Source organism: Myotis lucifugus, unplaced genomic scaffold (assembly GCF_000147115.1).
Source record: "Myotis lucifugus unplaced genomic scaffold, Myoluc2.0 scaffold_567, whole genome shotgun sequence".
Classification (NCBI taxonomy): domain Eukaryota; kingdom Metazoa; phylum Chordata; class Mammalia; order Chiroptera; family Vespertilionidae; genus Myotis; species Myotis lucifugus.
In genome coordinates this window covers 82,081-105,094 of record NW_005871615.1, presented here as the reverse complement: position 1 = coordinate 105,094, position 23,014 = coordinate 82,081, and the positions used below count along the sequence as shown (strand labels likewise).

At 49.6% G+C, this 23,014-nt stretch overlaps 2 protein-coding genes and 2 pseudogenes across 2 annotated transcripts in view; all 4 read left to right on the top strand.

Moving 5' to 3' along the window:
- Positions 1 to 10,326: 10,326 nt before the first annotated feature.
- On the top strand, positions 10,327 to 12,026 carry LOC102420195 (annotated as a pseudogene).
- Positions 12,027 to 14,519: 2,493 nt separating this feature from the next.
- Positions 14,520 to 16,302, top strand: LOC102422245 (splicing factor 45). Its single transcript, XM_006104424.3, has 2 exons — positions 14,520 to 14,809; positions 15,275 to 16,302. The coding sequence occupies exons 1-2, from the start codon at positions 14,565 to 14,567 to the stop codon at positions 16,209 to 16,211; spliced, it is 1,182 nt and encodes a 393-aa protein (XP_006104486.1). The 5' UTR covers positions 14,520 to 14,564; the 3' UTR covers positions 16,212 to 16,302.
- A 155-nt stretch (positions 16,303 to 16,457) lies between these two features.
- LOC102421947 lies at positions 16,458 to 18,427 on the top strand (annotated as a pseudogene).
- A 1,660-nt stretch (positions 18,428 to 20,087) lies between these two features.
- Positions 20,088 to 23,014, top strand: part of WDR1 (WD repeat domain 1) — a 35,122-nt gene continuing 32,195 nt past the window's right edge. Inside the window, 1 exon segment of the mRNA XM_006104423.2 lies at positions 20,088 to 20,098. Within this exon segment, the coding sequence (XP_006104485.1) occupies positions 20,088 to 20,098 (11 nt within the window).

Sequence of the window (23,014 nt, the reverse complement as noted above, 5' to 3'; positions counted from 1 at the left end):
CTGAGCTCACGGAGACACTGAGGGAGTTAGGACAACCCAGGTCCATCTGTCTTGACACCAAGTACTTTACTTCTAGTGCATTTTATCTCATGGCATTTTCATGATATGGAACCCGTGATGTGCCCCTGTAGTGACCCTGCTCACCATGTGCACCTAACAAGGGCTTCCTTCTGGGCCCCTGGAACCCGAAACCTCGGACTGGGGTGCAGGTTGCATGCTGTTCTGAGTAGCATGACGAAATCATCCCTTCGTCCAGCATACCCACGCTGTGTCAATTCCCTTCCTGTCAGGCATTCAGTAGCTGTCTTGGTTGTTTGACCAACAAATCACTTTTATTTTACTTCATAATAGCCCTAAAGTGCAGGAGCAGTGGTGCTGCAACTCTACTTCACACTTGTGTTAGGAAATTTAGTTTTTATCAGAAATAAGAAGGGCTGCAGACAATAGCAGCTGCCTCTGGTCCTTGTCTTTCCACACTTCCTTCAAAACTAATACAGAATAAGAGCACATGGGACTACACCCTGAAAATAACTTGAGGAAAGACAGTCCCAACCTTGACAGTTATTTTAAAAACATCAAATGTGGCTATATTAGACCTTTAAACCCAGTAGGAACACAGACAACATTCAGGAACTCGGAAGCATTCTACTTCTAAAAGGCATTACGGCCAAAAAGCCAAGGTCTGCTCGCCAATACCACACAGCCTTTAGTTCAGAACACCTGAGAATAACTGAAAGATACATTTTAAAAGAAAATGTACCCACATTACTTAATCCTCACCCAAGGATATTTTTCCAGTGATTTTTGGAGAGAGTAAAAGGGAAGGAGAGAGACACAGATAGAGGAACATCTATGGAGAGAGACATCAATTGGTTGCCTCCTGCATGTGCCCTGGTTCAAACTTGCAACCCAGGCACGTGCCTTTGAGTGGAATCCAACCCAGGATCCTTCAGTTCATGAGCTGATGCTCTATCCACTGAGACAAACAGGCTAGGGTAGAAAGTCTACCTTTCATTACTGCCCACAGTGTCTATCCTCTGAATCTCCTGAGCCAAATGTCAGTATGAAGGACAGTCATCGGCGCCTTTGGAGGAAGCAGAATCAGCTAGTTTTCCTTGGTTCCTAGCCTCTCCCAGTTAGCTTAGCACCATGAAAGCACCCCAGATATTATCAATACCATTTAAAAATTCCTGTTCCCCAATAACCATCATTATTTCTTACACAAAAGAAAGAAACAACAACATTTTTGAGTATAACATCAGCAAGTTTGGTGGACTAGAAGGTCCCAGCACTTGTACTTCCAGGAAACAATGATCACCAGTACTTGCTGATGAAAATAGCTCAGAGAGCTCTGGAGTACAATGCAGGAGCTACTGCTATCCAGTGGAACACAGATATCAAAGATGGCCACATAGGAAATCATAGGCAACATTTCCCTGTGTCAGCCCGCCCCCCCAGTCCCATATGGCTTGTGATCAACAGGGAACCCCTCAGCTGTAACCTCCCATTTTGGAAGAAAAGGACTGAAGACCCTAGCTAACTTCACCATCAACAACCCAAGCAAGCCTCCTGGCTGTTAGAACCCCAAAGCTATTGCCACTAAAGACTCCCTCAGTCTTAGCCTATGCTAATCACAGCTGATGAACCTGCCCAGAATTTATGCCACTGACCAACCAAGAGAAGGAGCCCAGGCTCAGACCCCTCACCACAGTTGCCCTCAATGGTGAGATATGAGTAGAATGGACATTGATTGGGTTCAAGCAAAGATTTGAATACAGTACTACCCTAGGTTGTGTGGGTCAAAAGGGTCCCCAACTGATCCCCCAAACAGTCTGCTCTATTTATCCTTGTTCAAAGATTATAATGAGAAATCTAACCTGCAATTGCTTTGAGCAATGTCTAGGCAGATGAATCAAGATGAAGGCTGACAAAAAAAAACCCACAGTCCCTTGACTCAACCCCTCACTGGGGACCCTATACCTTTGCACCAGAGTGGGTAAAACGTTCAGGAGGTAGAGAAGTTTCTGGACTCCTTGACATGGGAGCCTCACAGACTGTGGTACCAAAACCCATTTGTGAAGCCCTGGTTTGGGCAGAGTTAGATGGAGAGAACATCAAGGCTGCACTCCCAACAACAGGTTTGATGGGATTATGAATGTGGGATGTTTAAGCAGGCCTGTTCAAATCATTTGTGCCTTTTTTACCTGAATGTTTCATGGGGATGGATATTCTGTTGGTCAGAAGAATGCTTACCCTACCAAGTGCTGTAAAACCAAAAATTGTTAATAAAGTCAGAATGGAGGCTGTGGGGGAAAAATCATCAGAAAGCTACTGTACAGCAAGCCTCCACTATGACCAAGAGTAGGCGCAGAGAAACATGGAGGAAAGAAAACAGGTCGAGCCCAAGGTTGATATCAAACCAGCACCAGAAAGTGCAAGTCCACCTCAGTGTGACAGACCTAAGTGGTCTGGCTACTCAGAGCACAGTCCACAGTGCACATGATATGAAGGGTCATTCTTTAAAAAGGTCTACTTTCCAGAGGGCAAGATGGCAAAGAGGAAGGAGGGGCACTGTTTGGCAATTGATTTTTTTCATTCATCACATCAGACTAAGGCATCCATTTCACAGAGAAGGTGCAAGCATCAGCCATGGAATGGAATGTGCTGATTGCATCTGATGCTCCATCGCTAGTCAGCTGATGGCTCAGAGAATTTGATGCTTCAAACACACCTTTGGCAGGCCATCTCAGAGGCAATGCTCTAAGGATGGGATGCCATCCTCCAGGATTAAGGGTGCATTTCTTATTCCAGTACTTGTACACGGCACTGTGACTAATCAGAAGAATGCCTGGAACCAAGGGGCACACGCAGGAGGAGCTCCACTGTCATCACTCCCCCAAAGCCACTCTAGGAACGTGTGCTTTCCATTCATGCACCTGTAGGGACCAGGAGCTCTCCTCCTGCAGAGCCCAGGTGAATACTCCTTCCAGGAGACATTGGGGTTCCTTATATCTAGGAACCAGTACTCAAGAAGAGTCACAATCTTGTCATAGGAATTGGACTGATCAGCAAGAAAATGTAGGGCTATTGTTTTTGCTTCAACAGTGTGTGGACAGCACAGACCCAGGAATGGCCCTTCTTCCAGCCTCCAACCAACCTCCAACCTCTTTTCCAGTCACCACCTTCAGAAACACCACAGCTACCCTCAACCTCTGAGACCAGCCAATACTGTTTTTCTCCTTAGCTTCTTATTGTGGAACAACCATGAGACCCTAAATTCTCCAGAATTATTCCACCAAGGTGGAGGCTGCTGTCAACTGCCTAGTCAACCTGCATCTGTGGGTCTCCTACCTGTCTCTGGGCTTCTATTTAGGCTCAACTATGTGGCTCTGGAGGGTGTTGGCTGAGGACAAGTACAAGGGAACCAGGTGTCTTTTAAAGATGCAAAATCAGCAGGCGGCCACACCCTCCTCCAGGACAGGCAGAAGCCCTCCTAAGAGGAGTGTGGTAAAACCCAAGATGCCATGGAAGCCACTGTAGTCCTAGAGAAGAACCTGACCCTTGGATCTGCGTGCCCTGATTCTCCCCACATAGACCCTCAGCTCTGTGACTTCCTGGAGAGCCACTTCCTGGGTGAGCAGGTGAAACTCATCAAGAAGATGAGGGTGACATCCGATCCGCCTCCGCAGGCTAGCCGGCCCCCAGGGCAGAAATCTCCCATGTCCAGCTGTCCCAAACACTGTGGGTCCCCTTTTCCCCTTGTCCTTCTGGCATGGACAAGGATTTCAGGGATCAATAGGCCCTAACTTATGCCCTGAGAGAAACATCTGGTTGACGGACCATACCTGCAGGTTTCAGAGTGTGTCAACAGAGTGGCCAATGTTGGAAATTGGGGGGGGTGCGGGGGAGTGTTTTTGTATAAGTAACTATACTTTTCTAAGATTGAGAATTTAAGAAGTCTCCATCAATTTCCTGAGTGTTGTCACAAGTTATTCAAGGACAGCTATTAGCAACAAAGTGGTTATGGTTCAGAGTAGTCAATTGGTGCCACTTCTTGGGATACATGTCACAGTGGCATCAATAGGACAAATGTGTTTCCCACTCAGCATCTGCCCAGCTGGCCCACTCACTGGGCAGGGGCATGGGCTCTGGGATGGGCACCTTGCTCATCAGCATGATCTATGAAGAGTATCCCAACTGCATCATGACCATCCACAATGTGGTTATCTTCACCCAAAGTGTTGGACACTGTGGTTGAGCCCTACAGCACCACCCTCTCTGTCCATCAGTTGGTGGAGAATATGTGCATTTGGGGTGCCTTCTGGCACCACCTGGTGGCCATGGGGCATCACAGCAGCAGACTGTGGAAGTTGATCATTCGGGTCCTGACCCCACCCTGGAGATCCTGACACCCTGACCATGGGATCTTAATCTCCACAGCTGAACGGATCCTTCCAGGAAAGGCACACAGACCTCCCCCCATTCCCAGGGAAAAGGGGAACTGAAGTTGAGTTGTGAGAACGAGGCAGTGTGGCCACACAGGGGCAGCACGAGGAGCAGGCTCGGGCTCTGGCTGCTCTTGATGTAAGGGGCGAACTTCACTTACCCCCTCGTAGCTGGGGCGCCTCTGTCCTGGCTGGTGAAGGAGATACTACAGAGGAGCAGCCTTGTGGAACTAAATCGCCTACAATGAGGGGCCAGGGAGGCCGATGCTCCAGGGTGGAGCCTCAGGCTCCCGATCTGCCCTCAGGCTCGGGCTCACTGAGAAGGTGCTGGAAGGCACCCAGCACTGCCTCCCTGAGCAGGTTTCTCTGGGTGAATTCCATGCTCAGAGGTCACCGAGTCTCAGTGGGGTCAACTTCTGGAGGCTCTGCACACTGGGCCACATGGACAGCAGCTCTCTGCTCCCCTCCCGTGCCCTCGGGCATCTTGGTGCATCTGAGTTTTCCCACTGAGCATGGCCCCAGCAAGAGGAGGCCGGCCAAAGGCACCAGGAGACTGGGGCCAGAGCAAGTGAGCAGCTGGGCTCCCCTCTGGGCCACACACGCCGCCGGTGTGGTGTCCCGGCTTCCCCGCCTCACCCCAAGCCTCTTCAGAGCCCGGGAAAGAAGCCTGTCGGACCCTGATGTCTGCTCAGACTGAGGGTACAGACAAGTGGCTTCATGCATGGAGATGGGCGTCTTCAAACCCAGCTGGGCCTGTGCTCACTCCAGCTCTTCTGTTATAGGTCCCCATCCTTTACCTCCCCACCCCTCCAAGGGACCCAACTTCCCTGGAACGATAAAACCGCTGCCTGGGCAGTCAGTCTCCAGCACTAGGCGCCTAGGGGTCCCCACACCGCCTGGGAGCTATGAACAAGGACTGGGTCACCGGGCAGTGCTGGGCTAATCTGGAACTGAGCAAATAACACAGACGACTGATCAGACCAAGCCGACCTCAGTCCTACGAGTCACGTGTGCACCGATGACTTAAAGCAGCAGCTGGCTATCGAGAATTGCTGCTTCACTTGGGTGGCTAGTATGTAGCCCGTCAAAGTAACTTGGGTCTTGGTAGCGATTTCATGGACCATGTCTATGTGTTTACAGCCCAGATATCCCCGTATGTCTCGAGCTAACTTCCCAGCACGGAAGTTTAGGTTCTATCCCGGCACTTTTAGCTCAGCCAACTCCCGTTACACTAAGCCTAACACAGCTCATTAATGGGATAACCAGCTAGTCACAGAGAGATCTGGTTGATTCCTGACGCAGGCAGAGCTGTAGGGAAGTAACCTGGGGACTCCAAGTCCTCTTCAGCTTTAACTAGGATTCAAGGCAGTTCTTCCTACCCACTTGGAAGGGTTACGGCCAGCTGTGCATTCTAAAAGCAGATGTTTGCATCGATTGGGGACAACGCAAGACACAGGGTGCTTGAGAGACTGCTCCATAACGTGACGGCAGCTGGGCCCGGGCCAGAGCGGAGATCGCTTCCCGTGAGCCCTCAGGGACCGATTTCAGCAACTTTCATCCTGACCAGTCAGTACCGCCTCCCAGCCTCCCACTAAGCGCCAGTTCCCCATCTGCTCAGCACGTGTGATTCCCCGTAGGGTGGCCTTCAGGGACTCGTCCCGGGACTCTTCCCCCTCCACCCTGGGGCATTCTTTGGTGTCTGGAAGTGTGCGGGGATCCCTCTCATCTTGCAGTCACAGGAAGCAGGTTTCCTGTCATGAACTGCCCATGACTGGACTGGAGGGCCCGCCGCTCCCTCGGGTCTTTCTCTGCCCGCCACCTACAGAGGTAGGATTTCAGCCCCGGGACCTTCCCCCGGGTCTGCCAATATGAACCTTTTACAAGCCAGCCAGGAGACAGAAGCAATGGGTCTTCGAAGAGAGGCATCTGCAGGGGGCATCCAGGGTTGGCCACCTGCATTTATGTGTGGAGGGGTGGCCCGGGTGCTGGAGCCACAGGGCTGCTGAGTGAGTATGGGGAGACCCTGAAAACGTCAGATGGCCTCGTACATTTGAGGAACTACGCATTGCATGCTGCTGCGAGGAAGGGAAGTTCATGGGGTGGCCCATCTTGTGGGAGATTCAGGTCCACCCTCAACCACTGAGCCATGCAGCTGGGCCAATCCTGAAGTACTGTGGTAAACAATAAGCTGACATCCATTGGACGTCCGAGTCCGTGTCAGCTCTGCCCAGGATTAAACCTTTGCGGTTTCTGAGCTTTAGATGTTGCCAGAACACCACTGAGAAAGCGAGTCTTCACTCCACCACCCTTGGAATTAGCCTCCTCCCATTGATTACTGTGGTGCAGTGACTAAGAGTCATTTGTTCAACCACCAGCACATGCCGGGCAGAAACTGGGAGCGTGGCTTATGTGCAGAAATCATGCCGCCCAGCCTTCGTCATCTCTACCCTGCAGGGCAGCCTCCCCCGAGGATCCAGGCTCTGAGGGCTGTAACCCTGCTGTGGCCGGCGCTGCACCATCCCCCAGTTTGGGGAATTTCTCCATAGGTCACAGACATACCAGCTTCCTGAGAACTAAGCTACAGCCAAGGTATTTAGGGTTTCAATGGGGCAGACATGCCCAGAATGAGACTCCAAACCTTGTTGAAAACTAAAACCAGATGCCAGCTGTTCCCAAAGGCATGTCAGTGGTGCTGCCTGATCCATTCATGTTGGCAGCAGCGGCTGGGCTCACCCACCCCCGACCAGCATCTCTGCCATCTCCCTTCGGACTATTGACTTGACAATGAACATCACACACAGCTCCAGGTGCCTGCAGACAGAGGCCCTTCCTGTGCAGTCTCAGCAATGCCCTGATAGGGCCTGGAGCCCAGCCTGACAAGGGGCCTGGGGCTCCTCTGGGCCCAGAAGCCAGCTGGGGGCACCGAGGCAGAACGGGTCCTGGCCTCTGACTGCGCCTGGTCAGGGGAGTATTTCACACCAGCGGGGCTGAGGAATTGTGCCCACAGCCCCAAGGGCACCACCAGAGCCAAGCAGCCCCCAAACAGAACAAACATGTTCCAGTGGCTAAAGGCATTTGAAGCCAGATCTGGAGGTGGGGTGGGGAGTGTCAGGGTCGCTGAAGGAGGAACGCACAAGGTCCAAAGGGATAAGGAATTACAAGTTTATGATTACATCTGCCAGCAGAAGGGCTGAGACCAAGATGGCATCAGCGGGGCCGAAGAGGGGGAGCGGGGTATTTATGTCCATTGTAAGGGTCAGAGAAACCAATCCGACCAGGTGCAGGTGGGGCCAGGTTTAGTCGGCCCCCTGGAAATGGTGAGGTGGTTAATCATGCCACCTATAAAGAGAATAACAGGACAATTGTCGGGAGGGCCAAGAGTCCCAAGCAGAGCATAAGGGAGCGTAAGAATGTGTCCACCAGGGAGTGGCTGCTCCATGATCACCCCTTTGGGGCGTCTTTGGTGGGACACCTGCCTGTACTCTCACTTTGTGCCCTGGTTGGGGTTTTCCCAAGAGCAGGTGCCCAGAAGGGGTGGCAGACCTACAGGGCAAGTGCCTCTGCCACAGCGGATGTCCGCCAACTGCAACGTATGTAGGTGTCCTTCCCTCCGTGGGGGGCCCGGGGCCCGGACTGGGGCTTTGGATGGGAGGGTGACGAAGGTAAGACAGGCAAGCCCCTCTCTCCGACTTATGGGTTGAGTTGTGTCCCCCGCAATGGCACAGTCAAGTCCCCATACACAAGACCTCAGAGTGGGGCCTTATGCAGAAACAGGGCTACTGCCGGTGTAATTAGTTAAAAGAGGTCGTGCTGGAGTATGGTGGGCTTATTCCAACATGGCTGTTGTTGTTATAAATGGGGGGGGTGGGGGGTTGGTTCACAGACCCACTCAGGGAGAACATCCTGTGAACATGGACCGAGATCGGGGTGATGCCCCAGGAGCTGGATACATGGAGCCCACTCTTCCTCACAGGCTGCAGAAGGCACCAACATGGCTGAGGCCTTGACCCGATGGCCAGCCTCCACCGGAGACGGTCTGTCGTTCCGGCCCCTCCGCTGTGGTACTCAGTTACCGCAGCTCCAGCAAAGACATCTTTTCAGCCACTCACAGGTCTGGGCAACAACAGGCTCCACTTAGAGGGAAACATGCGACCCCCTGGAGGGGGCAGACTCTAGGCCTGGCCTGTTCCCTGGGCTGATCTACCAGTCAGATCACCTCCCCGCACTGAGCGAAGGAGAAACCAGTGTGTCCAGATAATCACTATTCTGCCTACAAGGAAGCAACAGGCCAGAGCCCTCCTTGTGTGCTAGGGTGAGGGACTGCGCCATGGAAGGGTTACAGAATGTTACAGAATGTGCTGGGAGGGGGGACTGACGTATGGGGAAGGATTGTGTTGCCAGGATATGAGGATTGTGTATGTGCTGGGAGGAGGGACTGACGTATGGAGGGGGGTTGCAGGGTTAGGAACCATGAAAGAAAAATTGCTAGATTGTCTTAGACCAGTCAGGTGTGACTCTGTTTACCCCCCCTTTGTGCTTATGAACTTTCTGTGAGCTTCTAAGGTAACACTGTTTTGCTATAAAAATCATAATGCACGCTTGCTCTTTGCCACATGCTCCGAATCTCCCAGAGGGGGAGATAGGTGCTGTGGTCAGCTGGCCAGCTTAATAAAAAGGCTTTCAAATTTAAATTCTGAGTCGGTGGTCTATCTCGTTGAGCCAACCCATAACACTTGGTCAAAATACCTCCCCTCGCACCTTCTGCTCTCGCGGCAATGGCCCTCGTTCACCTTTTTTAAAATCATTTCTTTTTTTCTTTTTCGTTTTTGATGTATCACCTTAGTCTTTATTCACAACTGCAGAAATGTGAGACTCTATAGATAGATATTGCTTAAATGAGTCACAGACAGAAGTAGTTTAATTTTCATTATTGTTCATTCTTAACACTTCCTTTCCATTACTGATATTAGTGGATAGGTCTTTTCAGTCAATCAAAGCAAAGAAATACAGTACCTGCAGTGTACAATCAATAGGATAACTTTGTGAAAAATATCTGACAGTTTCCTTCTCTACTTAATACAAGCATACAAAATTCATACAAAATGGAGCTGTTGTGTTTAAACTTTATCCTTTATCCCTGCACACAGTGACTTTATAATTCTTATTTCAGCAGGAAAAAAAATGACAGCTTTAAGTTACTGATTGAAAAGAAAAGATCCTCTGCCGGAAGCCGGACCACCCGTGCTGCTTGACACAGTCGCTGCGGGGAAGAAACATCTGCACAGCTTAGGATTCAAGGGACCTGGTGTCTATGGCATACTGTTCTTAGTATGCTTGCTCCCCTTCTTAGCACTATGTGTTTTAACCAAGGTCACCTCTCCAAGAGAAAGGTTGTTTCCCAGGGTGGGGATTTTTATCAGTAAAACCCCTTAAGTGCCAGGTGGGTAGTTAATCACTTTAACTATGAACAATCATGCATAAGCTACATAATCTTTACTCCCTGGAATGGAGATGACAAACGCCCTAACCTTTGGAAAAGAATGGATAGGATTAAGATCAACTGATATAAATACAGATGTAGCAGGAGAAATAAACACAGAACCTGGCTTGAGATCCTGGGCTAGAACCTGGCTAGAGAACCTGGCTAGACTGCTGATCAACTGAACACTGTCTCCGTGTCATTCCTTCTTCACCAACTCCATCCACACCTTTGGAAATCCCTGGACGCGCCCACAAGCCTTTCTCCTTTCCCACTAGGATTCCCAGCGTGCTCCACGCCAGCCCAGAAGCTGCCTCACTCTCGACCCACTTCTGGTTCGTGACGCAGTTCTGCTTTGCAGGGTGGATTGTCTGGGAAGCAAAGCCCAGCTGTGGCTGGGGTTTCTCGGCTCCTGAGCTAGGCATGGCTTCCACAGGAGCTTCCTCCACGGCAACCAAAACCAAGGCACCTGATGACCTAGTCGCGCCTGTTGTGAAGAAACCACACATCTACTATGGAAGTTTGGAAGAGAAGGAGAGGGAGCGTCTGGCCAAAGGAGAATCTGGGATTGTGGGGAAAGAAGGACTTAAAGCAGGAATTGAAGCAGGAAATATTAACATAACCTCTGGGGAAGTGTTTGAAATTGAAGAGCACATAAGTGAGCGACAGGCTGAGGTGTTAGCCGAGTTTGAGAGAAGGAAGCGAGCCCGGCAAATCAATGTTTCCACAGAAGACTCAGAGGTCAAGGCTTGCCTTCGAGCCTTGGGGGAGCCTATCACACTTTTTGGAGAGGGTCCTGCTGAAAGAAGAGAAAGGTTAAGAAATATCCTCTCAGTGGTCGGTACTGATGCCTTAAAAACAACTAAAAAAGATGATGAGAAATCTAAGAAGTCCAAAGAAGAGTATCAGCATACCTGGTACCATGAAGGACCAAACACCCTGAAGGTTGCTAGACTATGGATTGCTAATTATTCACTGCCCAGGGCAATGAAACGCTTGGAAGAGGCCCGTCTCCATAAAGAGATTCCTGAAACAACTAGGACCTCCCAGATGCAAGAGCTGCACAAATCTCTCCGGTCTTTGAATAATTTCTGCAGTCAGATTGGGGATGATCGGCCTATCTCCTACTGTCACTTTAGTCCCAATTCCAAAATGCTGGCTACAGCTTGTTGGAGTGGGCTTTGCAAGCTCTGGTCTGTTCCTGATTGCAACCTCCTTCACACTCTTCGAGGCCATAACACAAATGTAGGAGCAGTTGTATTCCATCCGAAATCCACTGTTTCCTTGGACCAAAAAGATGTCAATTTGGCTTCTTGTGCTGCTGATGGTTCTGTGAAACTTTGGAGCCTTGACAGTGATGAACCAGTGGCAGATATTAAAGGCCATACAGTACGTGTGGCCCGTGTAATGTGGCATCCATCAGGACGTTTCCTGGGTACCACCTGCTATGACCGCTCATGGCGCTTATGGGATTTGGAAGCTCAAGAGGAGATCCTGCATCAGGAAGGCCACAGCATGGGTGTGTATGACATTGCCTTCCATCAAGATGGCTCTTTGGCTGGCACTGGGGGACTGGATGCATTTGGTCGAGTTTGGGACCTGCGTACAGGACGTTGTATCATGTTCCTAGAAGGGCACCTGAAGGAAATCTATGGAATAAATTTCTCCCCCAATGGCTATCACATTGCAACCGGCAGTGGTGACAACACCTGCAAAGTATGGGACCTTCGACAGCGGCGCTGCATCTATACCATCCCTGCCCATCAGAACTTAGTGACTGGTGTCAAATTTGAGCCTCTCCACGGGAATTTCTTGCTCACTGGTGCCTATGATAACAAGGCCAAGATCTGGACCCATCCAGGCTGGTCCCCACTGAAGACTTTGGCTGGCCACGAAGGCAAAGTGATGGGCCTAGACATTTCTTCTGGTGGGCAGCTTATAGCCACTTGCTCATATGACAGGACCTTCAAGCTCTGGATGGCTGAATAGGCACGACCCTAGGAAAAGGACTCCAACCTCAAGCTCTCCCTTAAGAGCCATTTGTTGTATCATGTTTGTTGCCAATTACCTCAGTAGATTGGATTCTGTGTCAGCCCCTACTCCAAGCAGACAGCCCAGTTCCTGGGTGCATGTGAACCCTTCATGCTTGAATTTTAACGAAATAATGACAGAAAACTTCCCAGATATGGGGAAGAATAAACTTACACAAGTACAGAGAGTCCCAAGCAAGATGAATCCCAAAAGACAGTGATGGAATAAGGTTAGTTACCTTCCTATGAGACTGGCACTGTGGAGGACTGCTGTATGTAGTGGTGGATGGCTATGCGTTATTGGTCGGGCGTACCTGCCTCTCCATGACCCCAATGTGGATAACTCAATGCAGTTCAAGCCCACGTTTAGATTTCGCCTGACAGAGAGGAAATCGGCCACAGTGGAGTGCACGTATGGCCACCAAGGCCCCACAGCTGCCACATGCAGATTTGGAAGGACAGGTTCTCCACCAAGTGCAACCTGAGGCACCACCACAGGAGACTTGGTGGGAGCCAAGAGGAATTCCGAGCCTGGCTGCGGGAAGAATTGGGGCAGATGCTGGAGCACATTTTCCAGGAGGACAGGCTGCGGTTCATCCAGATGAAGCTCATCTACCATGAGAATGACAACTGACGGAACTACTGCCCCATCTACCTCTTAAAGATCTTTTCAAGACTAACAGATAGCCCTGGGGAAATATATCCAAATATATATTCAAGGCTAGCATGTTCATCTTCAAGCCTTGCCAGTAACTATGTAGACAATTGTTTTTATTCATCTTTTATTTGAATACCTTGTTGCCTTCCTCATAGCACTCAGGATTGTGGCTACCTCCATTTTTAATTCTTGAAACTTGGCTTTCTATTCCATGGTACATGCTTCAGGGCTACATGTGGCCCAGGGAGCAAGGTGGCTGGACTGCAGTCTAGGATCCCTCAAGTAAAGAGGCACATCTCACCACAAGCTGGACTTGCTGGTAGCTTGAACGTTATATCCACACATGTAGGTTTTACCACAAACTACATAACTGACTTTGCCAAATCACAAAAAGATTATACCATCCATGTTCAGGATGCTTTCCTACATGGACTTAACTTGTTATCTTCCCAATTACACCTCGGAATCCTTGCAAATAAAACTTATTACCTTACACTTGCGTGCACAGGTTACACAAGAGAAATTCAAGAAGACTTCTTTTCCTTGTCAAGACCTCCCATGTGTAAGGGGATTCCAAATAGATCACTTTTCAGCACAATTGGAACCTGAACCCACTAGCTGGTATGGAGACCCGGCTCTTCCAGCAGCCTTTAAGCGAGGAGTAGAAGTTTTCATGTCACTATACCAGGAATCCCGTGAGTTAGATTCATTAGTTGACTCGGGCCAATCACTACGACATTTAGAGAGATTTTCTCTGAGCCATTTAGCATCTCTACCAGGCCACCTAATAATGGTATCTTTCTGGCATGCAGGCAGCCTACAAAGAAGTTTGGTTAGACCGGTGTCATCCTACTTGAAGGCAGTCGCATACATACCAACATCCTCTACTACACTGATGGACATGGGATTTCATATTCTCATTATCAGACAAGAATCAAATATTTGACCTTGCATCAAAAATTGGAATTTTGTCTACAGCCATACCATCCTGAACATGCCCCATCTCTATTGATCTCAGAAAAATTGGAATTTTAAGCAAGTTGTCTGGTTCACAGATTGTTGTTTTTGCGTTGCTGCCTGGAATTCCAGGCTAACAAAGCTATCTTAAGAGTCCTCCAGCTCTGCAGTCAGTGTGGTGGTTCTCCAGCAGGTCTGAGATCCGAGCCCCAGCCAACCCGGTCACAGCAGACGTTTCTGCAGGATTCCTTTCTGAGCACCTTGAAGATGAGCATCCGGACCCCACCCACACTCCTGGAGCTGGCAGGAAGGAGCCTGCTGGGGGACCAGGCCTCAGCCATCTCAGGTCTGGAGTACTTGCCTGCTGAGCTCTTCCCTCCGAAACATATGCTGTGCAGATGTTTCTTTCCTGCAGCGACTGTGTCAAGCAGCAAGGATGGACCGGCTTCCAGCATTCATGGTCCCTTAAGTGCCAGGTGGGTAGTTAATCACTTTAACTAGGAACAATCACGCTTAAGCTACATAATCTTTACTCCCTGGAATGGAGATAACAAACGCCCTAACCTTTGGAAAAGAATGAATAGGATTAAGATCAACTGATATAAATACAGATGTAGCAGGAGAAATAAACACAGAACTTGGCTGGAGATCCTGGCTAGAACCTGGCTAGAGAACCTGGCTAGGCTGCTGATCAACTGAACACTGCCTCCGTGTCATTCCTTCTTCGCCGACTCCGTCCACACCTTTGGGAACCCCTGGACCTGCTGCGGTTGAACCCCAATAATTGGTGCCCAATGTGGGGCACGGACCCACGACCCTGAGATTAAGAGTCTCATGCTCTACTCGGTGTAGGGGTTTGTGCCAGCTGTGGTCCGGGCCGTCACGGGCTGACGCCGAGTGTGCTCAGCGTGCCCTCATCGCAGCGCCTGGGCCTTGGTGCGCTGCTGCGGCCCAGGGGGAGGGTCGGCCTGGCAGACCGGCATTAAACTGAAAAGATGTCACTGTATGATGACCTGGGAGTGGAGACCAGTGACTTGAAAACAGAAGGCTGGTCCAAAAACTTCAAACTTCTACAGTCTCAGCTTCAGGTGAAGAAGGCAGCTCTCACTCAAGCAAAGAGCCAGAGAACAAAACAAAGTACAGTCCTTGCCCCAGTAATCGACCTAAAGCGAGGTGGCTCTTCAGATGACCGGCAGATTGTGGACACCCCGCCTCACGTAGCAGCTGGCCTAAAGGATCCCTGAATCAAAGATTTGATTCGGGCATAAGACCAGTAGGGAATGTGCTAGGGTGAGGGACTGCGCCATGGAAGGGTTACAGAATGTTACAGAATGTGCTGGGAGGGGGGACTGACGTATGGAGAAGGATTGTGTTGCCAGGATATGAGGATTGTGTATGTGCTGGGAGGAGGGACTGACGTATGGAGGGGGGTTGCAGGGTTAGGAACCATGAAAGAAAAATTGCTAGATTGTCTTAGACCAGTCAGGTGTGACTCTGTTTACCCCCCCCCCCTTTGTGCTTATGAACTTTCTGTGAGCTTCTAAGGTAACACTGTTTTTGCTATAAAAATCATAATGCACACTTGCTCTTTGCCACATGCCGCGAGGCTTCCCAGAGGTGGAAGGTACGGGCTGTGGTCAGCTGGCCAGCTTAATAAAAAGGCTTTCAAATTTAAAATTCTGAGTCGATGGTCTATCTCGTTGAGCCAACCCATAACAATTCCCTTAGCTGATGAATATGATCCTATGTTTCCTAATGATTATGAGAAAGTAGTGAAGCGCCAAAGAGAAGAACGGCAGAGACAGCGGGAGCTGGAAAGACAAAAAGAAATAGAAGAGAGAGAAAAGAGGCGTAAAGACAGACATGAAGCCAGTGGGTTTTCAAGGAGACCAGATCCAGATTCTGATCTTGAAGATTGTGAGCGAGAAAGGAGAAAAAGAAGTATGGGCGGAGCTGCCATCGCACCACCCACTTCTCTTGTAGAGAAAGACAAAGAGTTACCCCGAGAATTTCCTTATGAAGAGGATTCAAGACCTCGCTCACAGTCTTCTAAAGCTGCCATTCCTCCTCCTGTGTATGAGGAACAGGACAGACCCAGATCTCCAACGGGCCCTGGCAACTCCTTCCTCGCCAACATGGGTGGCACAGTAGCACATAAAATCATGCAGAAGTACGGCTTTCGGGAAGGCCAAGGTCTTGGTAAACACGAGCAAGGGCTGAGCACGGCGTTGTCAGTGGAGAAGACGAGCAAGCGAGGAGGCAAGATCATTGTGGGCGAAGTCACAGAGAAAGATGCAACCAAGAAGTCAGGTTCAAATCCATTAACTGAAATACTTAAATGTCCTACTAAAGTGGTCCTACTAAGGAACATGGTTGGTGCAGGAGAGGTAGATGAAGACTTGGAAGTTGAAACCAAGGAAGAGTGTGAAAAATATGGCAAAGTTGGAAAATGTGTGATATTTGAAATTCCTGGTGCCCCTGATGATGAAGCAGTACGAATATTTTTAGAATTTGAGAGGGTTGAATCAGCAATTAAAGCTGTCATTGATCTGAATGGGAGGTATTTTGGTGGACGGGTGGTAAAAGCATGTTTCTACAACTTGGATAAATTCAGGGTGATGGATTTGGCGGAACAAGTTTGATTTTAAGAACTAGAGCACGGGCTACAAGCTGCAAGCAAAAGAAAAAGGTGACAGCCAGTCTGCATGGCTGTTGGGTCCAGAGACTCTTGGAAGGACTATATGTTGATTAATCCCTTTATTTTGTGGAAATATAGTATAAAAATCCTTTAAAAAAAAATAAAAAGTCTCATGCTCTACCGTTGAAAGCTATTTACTACTTGGAATCAGGGAAGTGCCGCGGGGCTTTGTGGGCTGCCCCTGGCGGCGATGCAGCACCCGGGGCCCAGCAAAGGTGTTGAGATGTTGGGACTGGACCTGCAGCTGGTGGTCACCATGGGCTGCACGGGGTTAGGGGGGAAAAAGCTCGTACATTTGATTTGGAAGCAATGTTTGAAGACTCGAAGAACAGCTGTGGAAAGAAGTCGGAAAACACTGGAGGCAAGAGAAAAAGAGGAAGAAATGAACAGAGAGAAAGAATTAAGAAGGCAAAATGAAGATATTGAACCTACATCTTCAGGCTCAAATGTGGTCAGAGATTGCTCTCAATCATCTTCCAGTGATACAAGCATTAGTGGAAGTGAAGCGAGTTCTGATTCCTCTGATGAGTTGATTGGCCCTCCTTTACCCCCTACCATGGCAGAAGAACCTGTTGATCGTATGGAGCAAGCTATTGGTCGTTTACCTCCACCTCTTCACAAGGAAGAGGTAGATGGTGATGATGATGATGGTGATGATGATGATGGTGGTGGTGATTCAGAAGAGGAGGAAAATCCTGTTCAAAAGATCCCTGATTCTCATGAAATAACGCTGAAGCATGGCACGAAAACAGTTTCTGCTTTGGGTCTGGACCCCTCAGGTGCCCGCTTGGTGACAGGAGGATACGACTATGATGTTAAGTTTTGGGATTTTGCTGGAATGGACGCTTCTTTTAAGGCATTTGGATCCCTTCATCCCTGTGAATGCCATCAGATCAAGTCATTGCACTATAGTAACACAGGAGACATGATTCTTGTTGTATCCGGAAGCTCTCAAGCCAAAGTGATTGACAGAGATGGTTTTGAAGTAATGGAATGTATAAAAGGAGACCAGTATATTGTGGACATGGCCAACACCTAGGGTCACACAGCAATGCTTCATACTGGCTCATGGTATCCCAAAATAAAGGGAGAATTTATGACTTGCTCAAATGATGCCACTGTGAGGACATGGGGAGTTGAAAATCCAAAGAAACAAAAAAGTGTGTTTAAACCACGGACGATGCAGGGTAAAAAAGTGATTCCCACCACGTAGAGATGGAAGCCTCATAGCAGCTGCCTGCCAGAACGGAAGCATACAGATCTGGGACCGGAACCTGACGGTTCGTCCTAAATCCCACTACAAACAGGCTCATGACCCGGGTACAGACACTTCTTGCGTGGCTTTTTCCTATGATGGTACTGTCCTTGCCTCTCGTGGAGGTGATGACACATCAAAATTATGGGACATCCGACAGTTTAATAAGCCACTTTTTTCAGCCTCGGGTCTTCCCACCATGTTTCCAATGACTGACTGCTGTTTCAGTCCAGATGATAAACTCAGTAACCGGCACATCTGTCCAAAGGGGATGTGGCAGCGGCAAACTCGTTTTCTTTGAGCGCAGAACTTTCCAGAGGGTGTATGAAATAGACATCACGGGTGCGAGTGTGGGCCGCTACCTGTGGCATCCAAAGCTGAACCAGATCATGGTGGGAACTGGAAACGGGCTGGCGAAAGTCTATTATGATCCCAACAAGAGTCAGAGGGGAGCAAAATTATGTGTGGTCAAAACCCAGCGGAAGGCGAAGCAAGCCGAGACTCTGACCCAGGACTACATCATCACCCCTCACGCCTTGCCGATGTTCCGTGAGCCCCGCCAGCGGAGCACCAGGAAGCAGCTGGAGAAGGACAGACGGGACCCCCTGAAGTCGCACAAGCCCGAGCCTCCTGTGACGGGCCCAGGTCGTGGCGGCCGGGTGGGAACCCACGGCGGCACCCTGTCCACATACATCGTGAAGAACATTGCTTTGGATAAGACCGACGACAGCAATCCCCGGGAGGCCATCCTGCACCACGCCAAAGCCTCGGAGGACAACCCGTACTGGGTTTCTCCAGCCTATGCCAAGACTCAGCCCAAAGCCATGTTTGCACAAGTTGAATCTGATGAGGAAGCAAAGAATGAGCCAGAATGGAAAAAACAAAATCCGAAGAATCTCATATGAGAGCTGTTCGCATGAGGGGGAGCATATTGAACAGGTTTTTTTTTTTTTTAATGCAATGAAAAATACATATAAAAAAATAAAAGCCAAAGAACAAGAAGCCCCATCACCTGTCCTCGCCCACCACCTGTGCTTAGTTAAGATGAGCTTGGACTGGAGGAAGGTGGCCTTAACCCGATACAGTTGTGTCTTTATAACAAGGGGGGTTGGCTCAGACACTCAGGGTCTCAGGCAGCAGGGAGAGGCAGGCGTATGTGTCCATTTCACAGTTCATGGGAGGTGTGTTTTGTTTTGTTTTAACAATGAAAGTTTTAATTTTTTTAAATTCAGTGAGGTAACTGGCTAACAACAAAGTCTAGTTTCCTTCTCTTACCATACATTTGACCCCCTTTACCCAACCACCCTCTCCCTTCTACTCCCTTCCCCTCTGGTACCCACCATTTTGTCGTCTGTATTTAGGAATCTGTTTTGTTCATTTGTTATTTGCAACAACATGGGTGGGTCTGGAGCTGTTATGCTAAACGGAATAAATCAGGTGGAAAAGGACAAAACCCGCCTAATTTCACTCACTGGAGCTCTTTGTGCAAAATGAAAAGAGGGGCAGAGGGTGGCAGTGACTGGGCCAGACCCTTGCCGCTCGGAGGGGAAAGGCGGGGAGGGGGGCAGCACCGAACACGGGCAGAGGGCCAAGTCTCTGAGGCCAAGTTTGCAGGTGACAGCAGTTAACTCTTACCCAGACCTGAGGGGGATCAGATAGCGCACACTTAGCTGATGATGACTTGATGGTTTAAACCAACAGGTCAGAAACTTAAGGATGTGATTCCCTGGAACTGTTCAACCAGCCCGAGGCTATGCAGTGGTAGCGTTCTCCTCCTGGAGGTCCAGCCCCTGGAGACAACCTCGAGTGGGAACGCAACTCAGGCGCAGGGTCTACAGCTTGCAGGGAGCTGGAGACCCTCACAGCACTGGTTACACCTGCCACACAGTCACCCTTTTACAAAGCATAGCGCCCTCTCGTGGGACCTTGTTAAATACCATGTGTTTCCAATTGAGCAGCCCAAGGAGCCCAGGGTTGGAGATAGCTCACTTGTTCTCACATTGGAAGAATTTACACATCAGAGGTTAACGCTTTTGTATAGGTTTACTTTTTATACTTTTATTGATTTCAGAGGAAGGGAGAGGGAGAGAAAAACATCAATGAGAGAGAATCATTGATTGCTTGCTTCCTGCATGCCCCAAACTGGGGATCAAGCCCCCAACCCAGGCATATGCCTTGACTGGGAATCTGAATCGTGACCTCCCGGTTCATAGGTCAACGCTCAACCATGGAGCCACGTCAGCTGGGCTCTTTGTATAGGTTTATATACAAAGGCCAGGGTTTTGTTTTAATCCTCTGACAAAAGCATGGAGGACAAAAGCAATAGAGAGCTCTTGGGGTGATAGCCCAGTCCTAAATAGTCTGTCTCCCTTCTAGTAGGGAAGCCCAAAGCCCCACCCCAGCTTTTCAGGATCAGCAGGCGAAACCTTGCAGCTAAGTTAGCCCCATGCAACTTCACACCACCCCCCTCCATAGCTGAGTGGGCTAGGAGTGGAACCTTGATCCAACCTGGGACAGTTTCTGGGAGAGGAAGTGAGGGGGCACTCCTGGTGAAAGCTGGAGGAGATGGACGTGAGGTGGGTGTAAGGAAGTAGAGGTGGAGGGGATCTATTCCAGGGACACTTTGCAGGTGGTCCTTGAGTGTGGCTTATCTAAGCTTGTTTACAAACTCCGGGGAAGGACCCAGGAGAGAGAGGAAGATTCCTAGAGGGGGAAGGGCCCTGTCCCTCCAGGACATGGACTAGTTCAGACGGGAGCTGCCCGAGGGAGCAGCTCACCCGCCATGGCCATGCTTCCTGCTGCTCCTGGCACAGCCCTTTACCGACACTCTTAAACCAACAGGAAGGAGGAAGTCAAACCAACAGGAAGCCTGGACATGAAAACGTGAGGGTTGCAAGTGAGCAAGTAGGTTTAAGTTCAGAACTCCTGTCCCATCCCTCCTTTCTCTCTGTTCCTCCCCGGAGCTTCTGAGAGCAGGAGCCGCACAGGCCTCCTGTATGTTCCCCTTTAAGGAAGGGGAAACAGGGCTGAGGCTAAGCATGCTCAGGGCGAGGTGGATCCCCATAGAGCCGCGTCCCCAGCCCTCATCTCACTGCAAAGCATCAGCAGAATTGACCAGAACCCATCTCCCTCTGCAAGGGGAGGCTGTAAGGCCTCTTACACACCTAAAACCAGTTCTAAGGGTTTCGACCAAGTTATCCAGCCTGCAACCCCTTTATCCAAAGCCAGCCTCCGACTTCTCAAGGAAGATCTGTTTGAGCTGTTGCCCGAACAGCATGTTTGTAAGCCATGCTAATTTACGCTTCGGAATTTAATGCAAATTCAGGTGTTGCTCTTGATGGTCATTCGCTCTAGAACATGTTTCAGCAAATTCATTCAGCTCACTTGGTGGGCCCTTAGCTAAGTGTTGAAAAACACGTGGTCCCTGTTCCCATTACTGTTTCCCAGGTGGTGGACAAGGAGGCTGATCAATCCAGCAGGCATGGGAGTGAGTGTGGAACAAATACTACTTGAGAACTGAATTGAAGAGACTGGCTTTCAACACTCCCACCAAGATGCCAGGGAGGCAGCTGGTTATAGAAGTGTACAGGTTTACACAGGCAGGTCAGGGTTTTGTTTTAACAAAAGCATGGAGGGCAAAAGACAGAAGTGCCTGTGCTGACATGTAGAGCAGTGAATCGCTGGGATAGAGACCTTTCAGGGTCCACATTGAAGTCTGAGGGCACCCTCTGTTAGGGATCTACCAGGCATGTATCTAAAATGCAAAGTGCCCCCTCGGGAGTTCGACCAGGAGGCCAAGTTCGATTGCTCACACTGACATGCACTGACGACCAGGGGGCAGCGTGGAATGATGGCCCCGGCAGTCCTGATCACCAGCCAGGCCTAGGGGCCCTGCCTGTGTAGAATTTCTTGCACTAGGCCTCTAGTTCTCTTGTAACGAAGGTGTGTGTGGGGAGCAGGAAAACCCGAGGAAAAAAGTGCTGGAACCACAGCCAGGCACAGCTGACGCCGGCCAATTGAGCCCTTACAGCTGAGAGATCACCGGCAGAGGAACCAGGGGAATGACCCCCAGCCCTCTCCTTTCAACCCCGTCAGCTGCCTGCCAATCATGTTGTTTGTAGAAGTACTTTTGATTTTTATTGCCATCTTCATCCCCACCCTACCCCAAACTTCTGAAGCCCCCAGACCAACATATAACTTACATAGAGCCTAGCATGCGCCCAGGGGGTTGGTTTAGAGTCTCATTTTGAATAGCGTTAAGTCCAACAAGACTTTGCACACCTGCATACGGGTTACCAGCTTGCAAGAGCTGGGGGTTGGTGCCTCAGTTTTACATCCCAGTCCATCACATGAATGCTCTAGGGGTGAACCTCAGTTGTCACACCTGCTCTTAGCCCCAGTCCCATTAAGGCCTGATCATTAAAACCCTGTTTCTCAGAACAGCCACAGCCCCACTTGTTTTGCATTTCTGCTTTAGAAATCACACCGCTTTGCACAAAGTCAACATTTCTAGGGTCCTTTCAGTTCACAGAACTGCCTTCACATCCATTGCTTTTTGATTGAAGGTTGCATTTGGGGTGCTGGGTCATCTATGGGAGCATCTACCATGTGCCAGGAATAGACATACTCCAGACAGAAGTCAGGGAAGGGAGTATCAGAAGTGTTTGTAAGGGCTGGAAGGTTGCAATTTAAAAATAAGGTAGTCAGGGTAGGTGACTGTTGACACTTAAGCGTAAGTACTTTTGGCCAAGTAATTCCAGGTGGAGAGCAAGTATCAGAGGCCCTGGAGCGCCAAGGTCACCTTGCAGGAGAAAAGCAGGCAGGGAGGGTACAGCTGAGGGTAGAGGGCTGGTGTAATGAGAATCCCCGAGGCCTATCAAAGGGCCCAGGTAGGCCATCTCAAGGACTTTTAAGCTTTTACTTTGAAGTTTGGGAGTTCCTGTAGTTTTTAAATTGAGATTTGATTTTCAATCTAACACACACCCAGGCTGCAATCTGGAAAACAGACTGAGATTGGAGGGGGGAGAGGGGAGAGATGGGGGCAGGAGCACAAGCCAAGAAATCAAATTGGACACACCTGCAGTCAATAACCCAGTAACAGCCAAGGGGAGGCCAGGAATGAACCTGGATACATTTTGAAACGGAATTTCCCGTTAGATTAGAAAGTCAAGGATGTAAGCCCAAGCTAGAAAACAGTGAAGTAGAGAGAGGTACTTTGTATGCTCTCACGTTTACCCTGTCCCCCAACTCCGAGAGACAGGACCCCCTCACACACCCAAAGGTGAGGCTCCAAGTAACAGGCCTCAGAGCCCTTGATTTCCCCTATGAGCCACTGCCTGGATCTTACAAGATGAAATCCCCTTTTTCCTTCCGCTTTCTCAGATGAGGACAGAAACCCTGGGTTTCTTAGAACCTACACCCCTCCCCCCGCCCCCGCCTCTTGCTTTTCTTGGCTTTCTTCGCTTTCTAAAATAGACTTTTGAGAAAGCTCG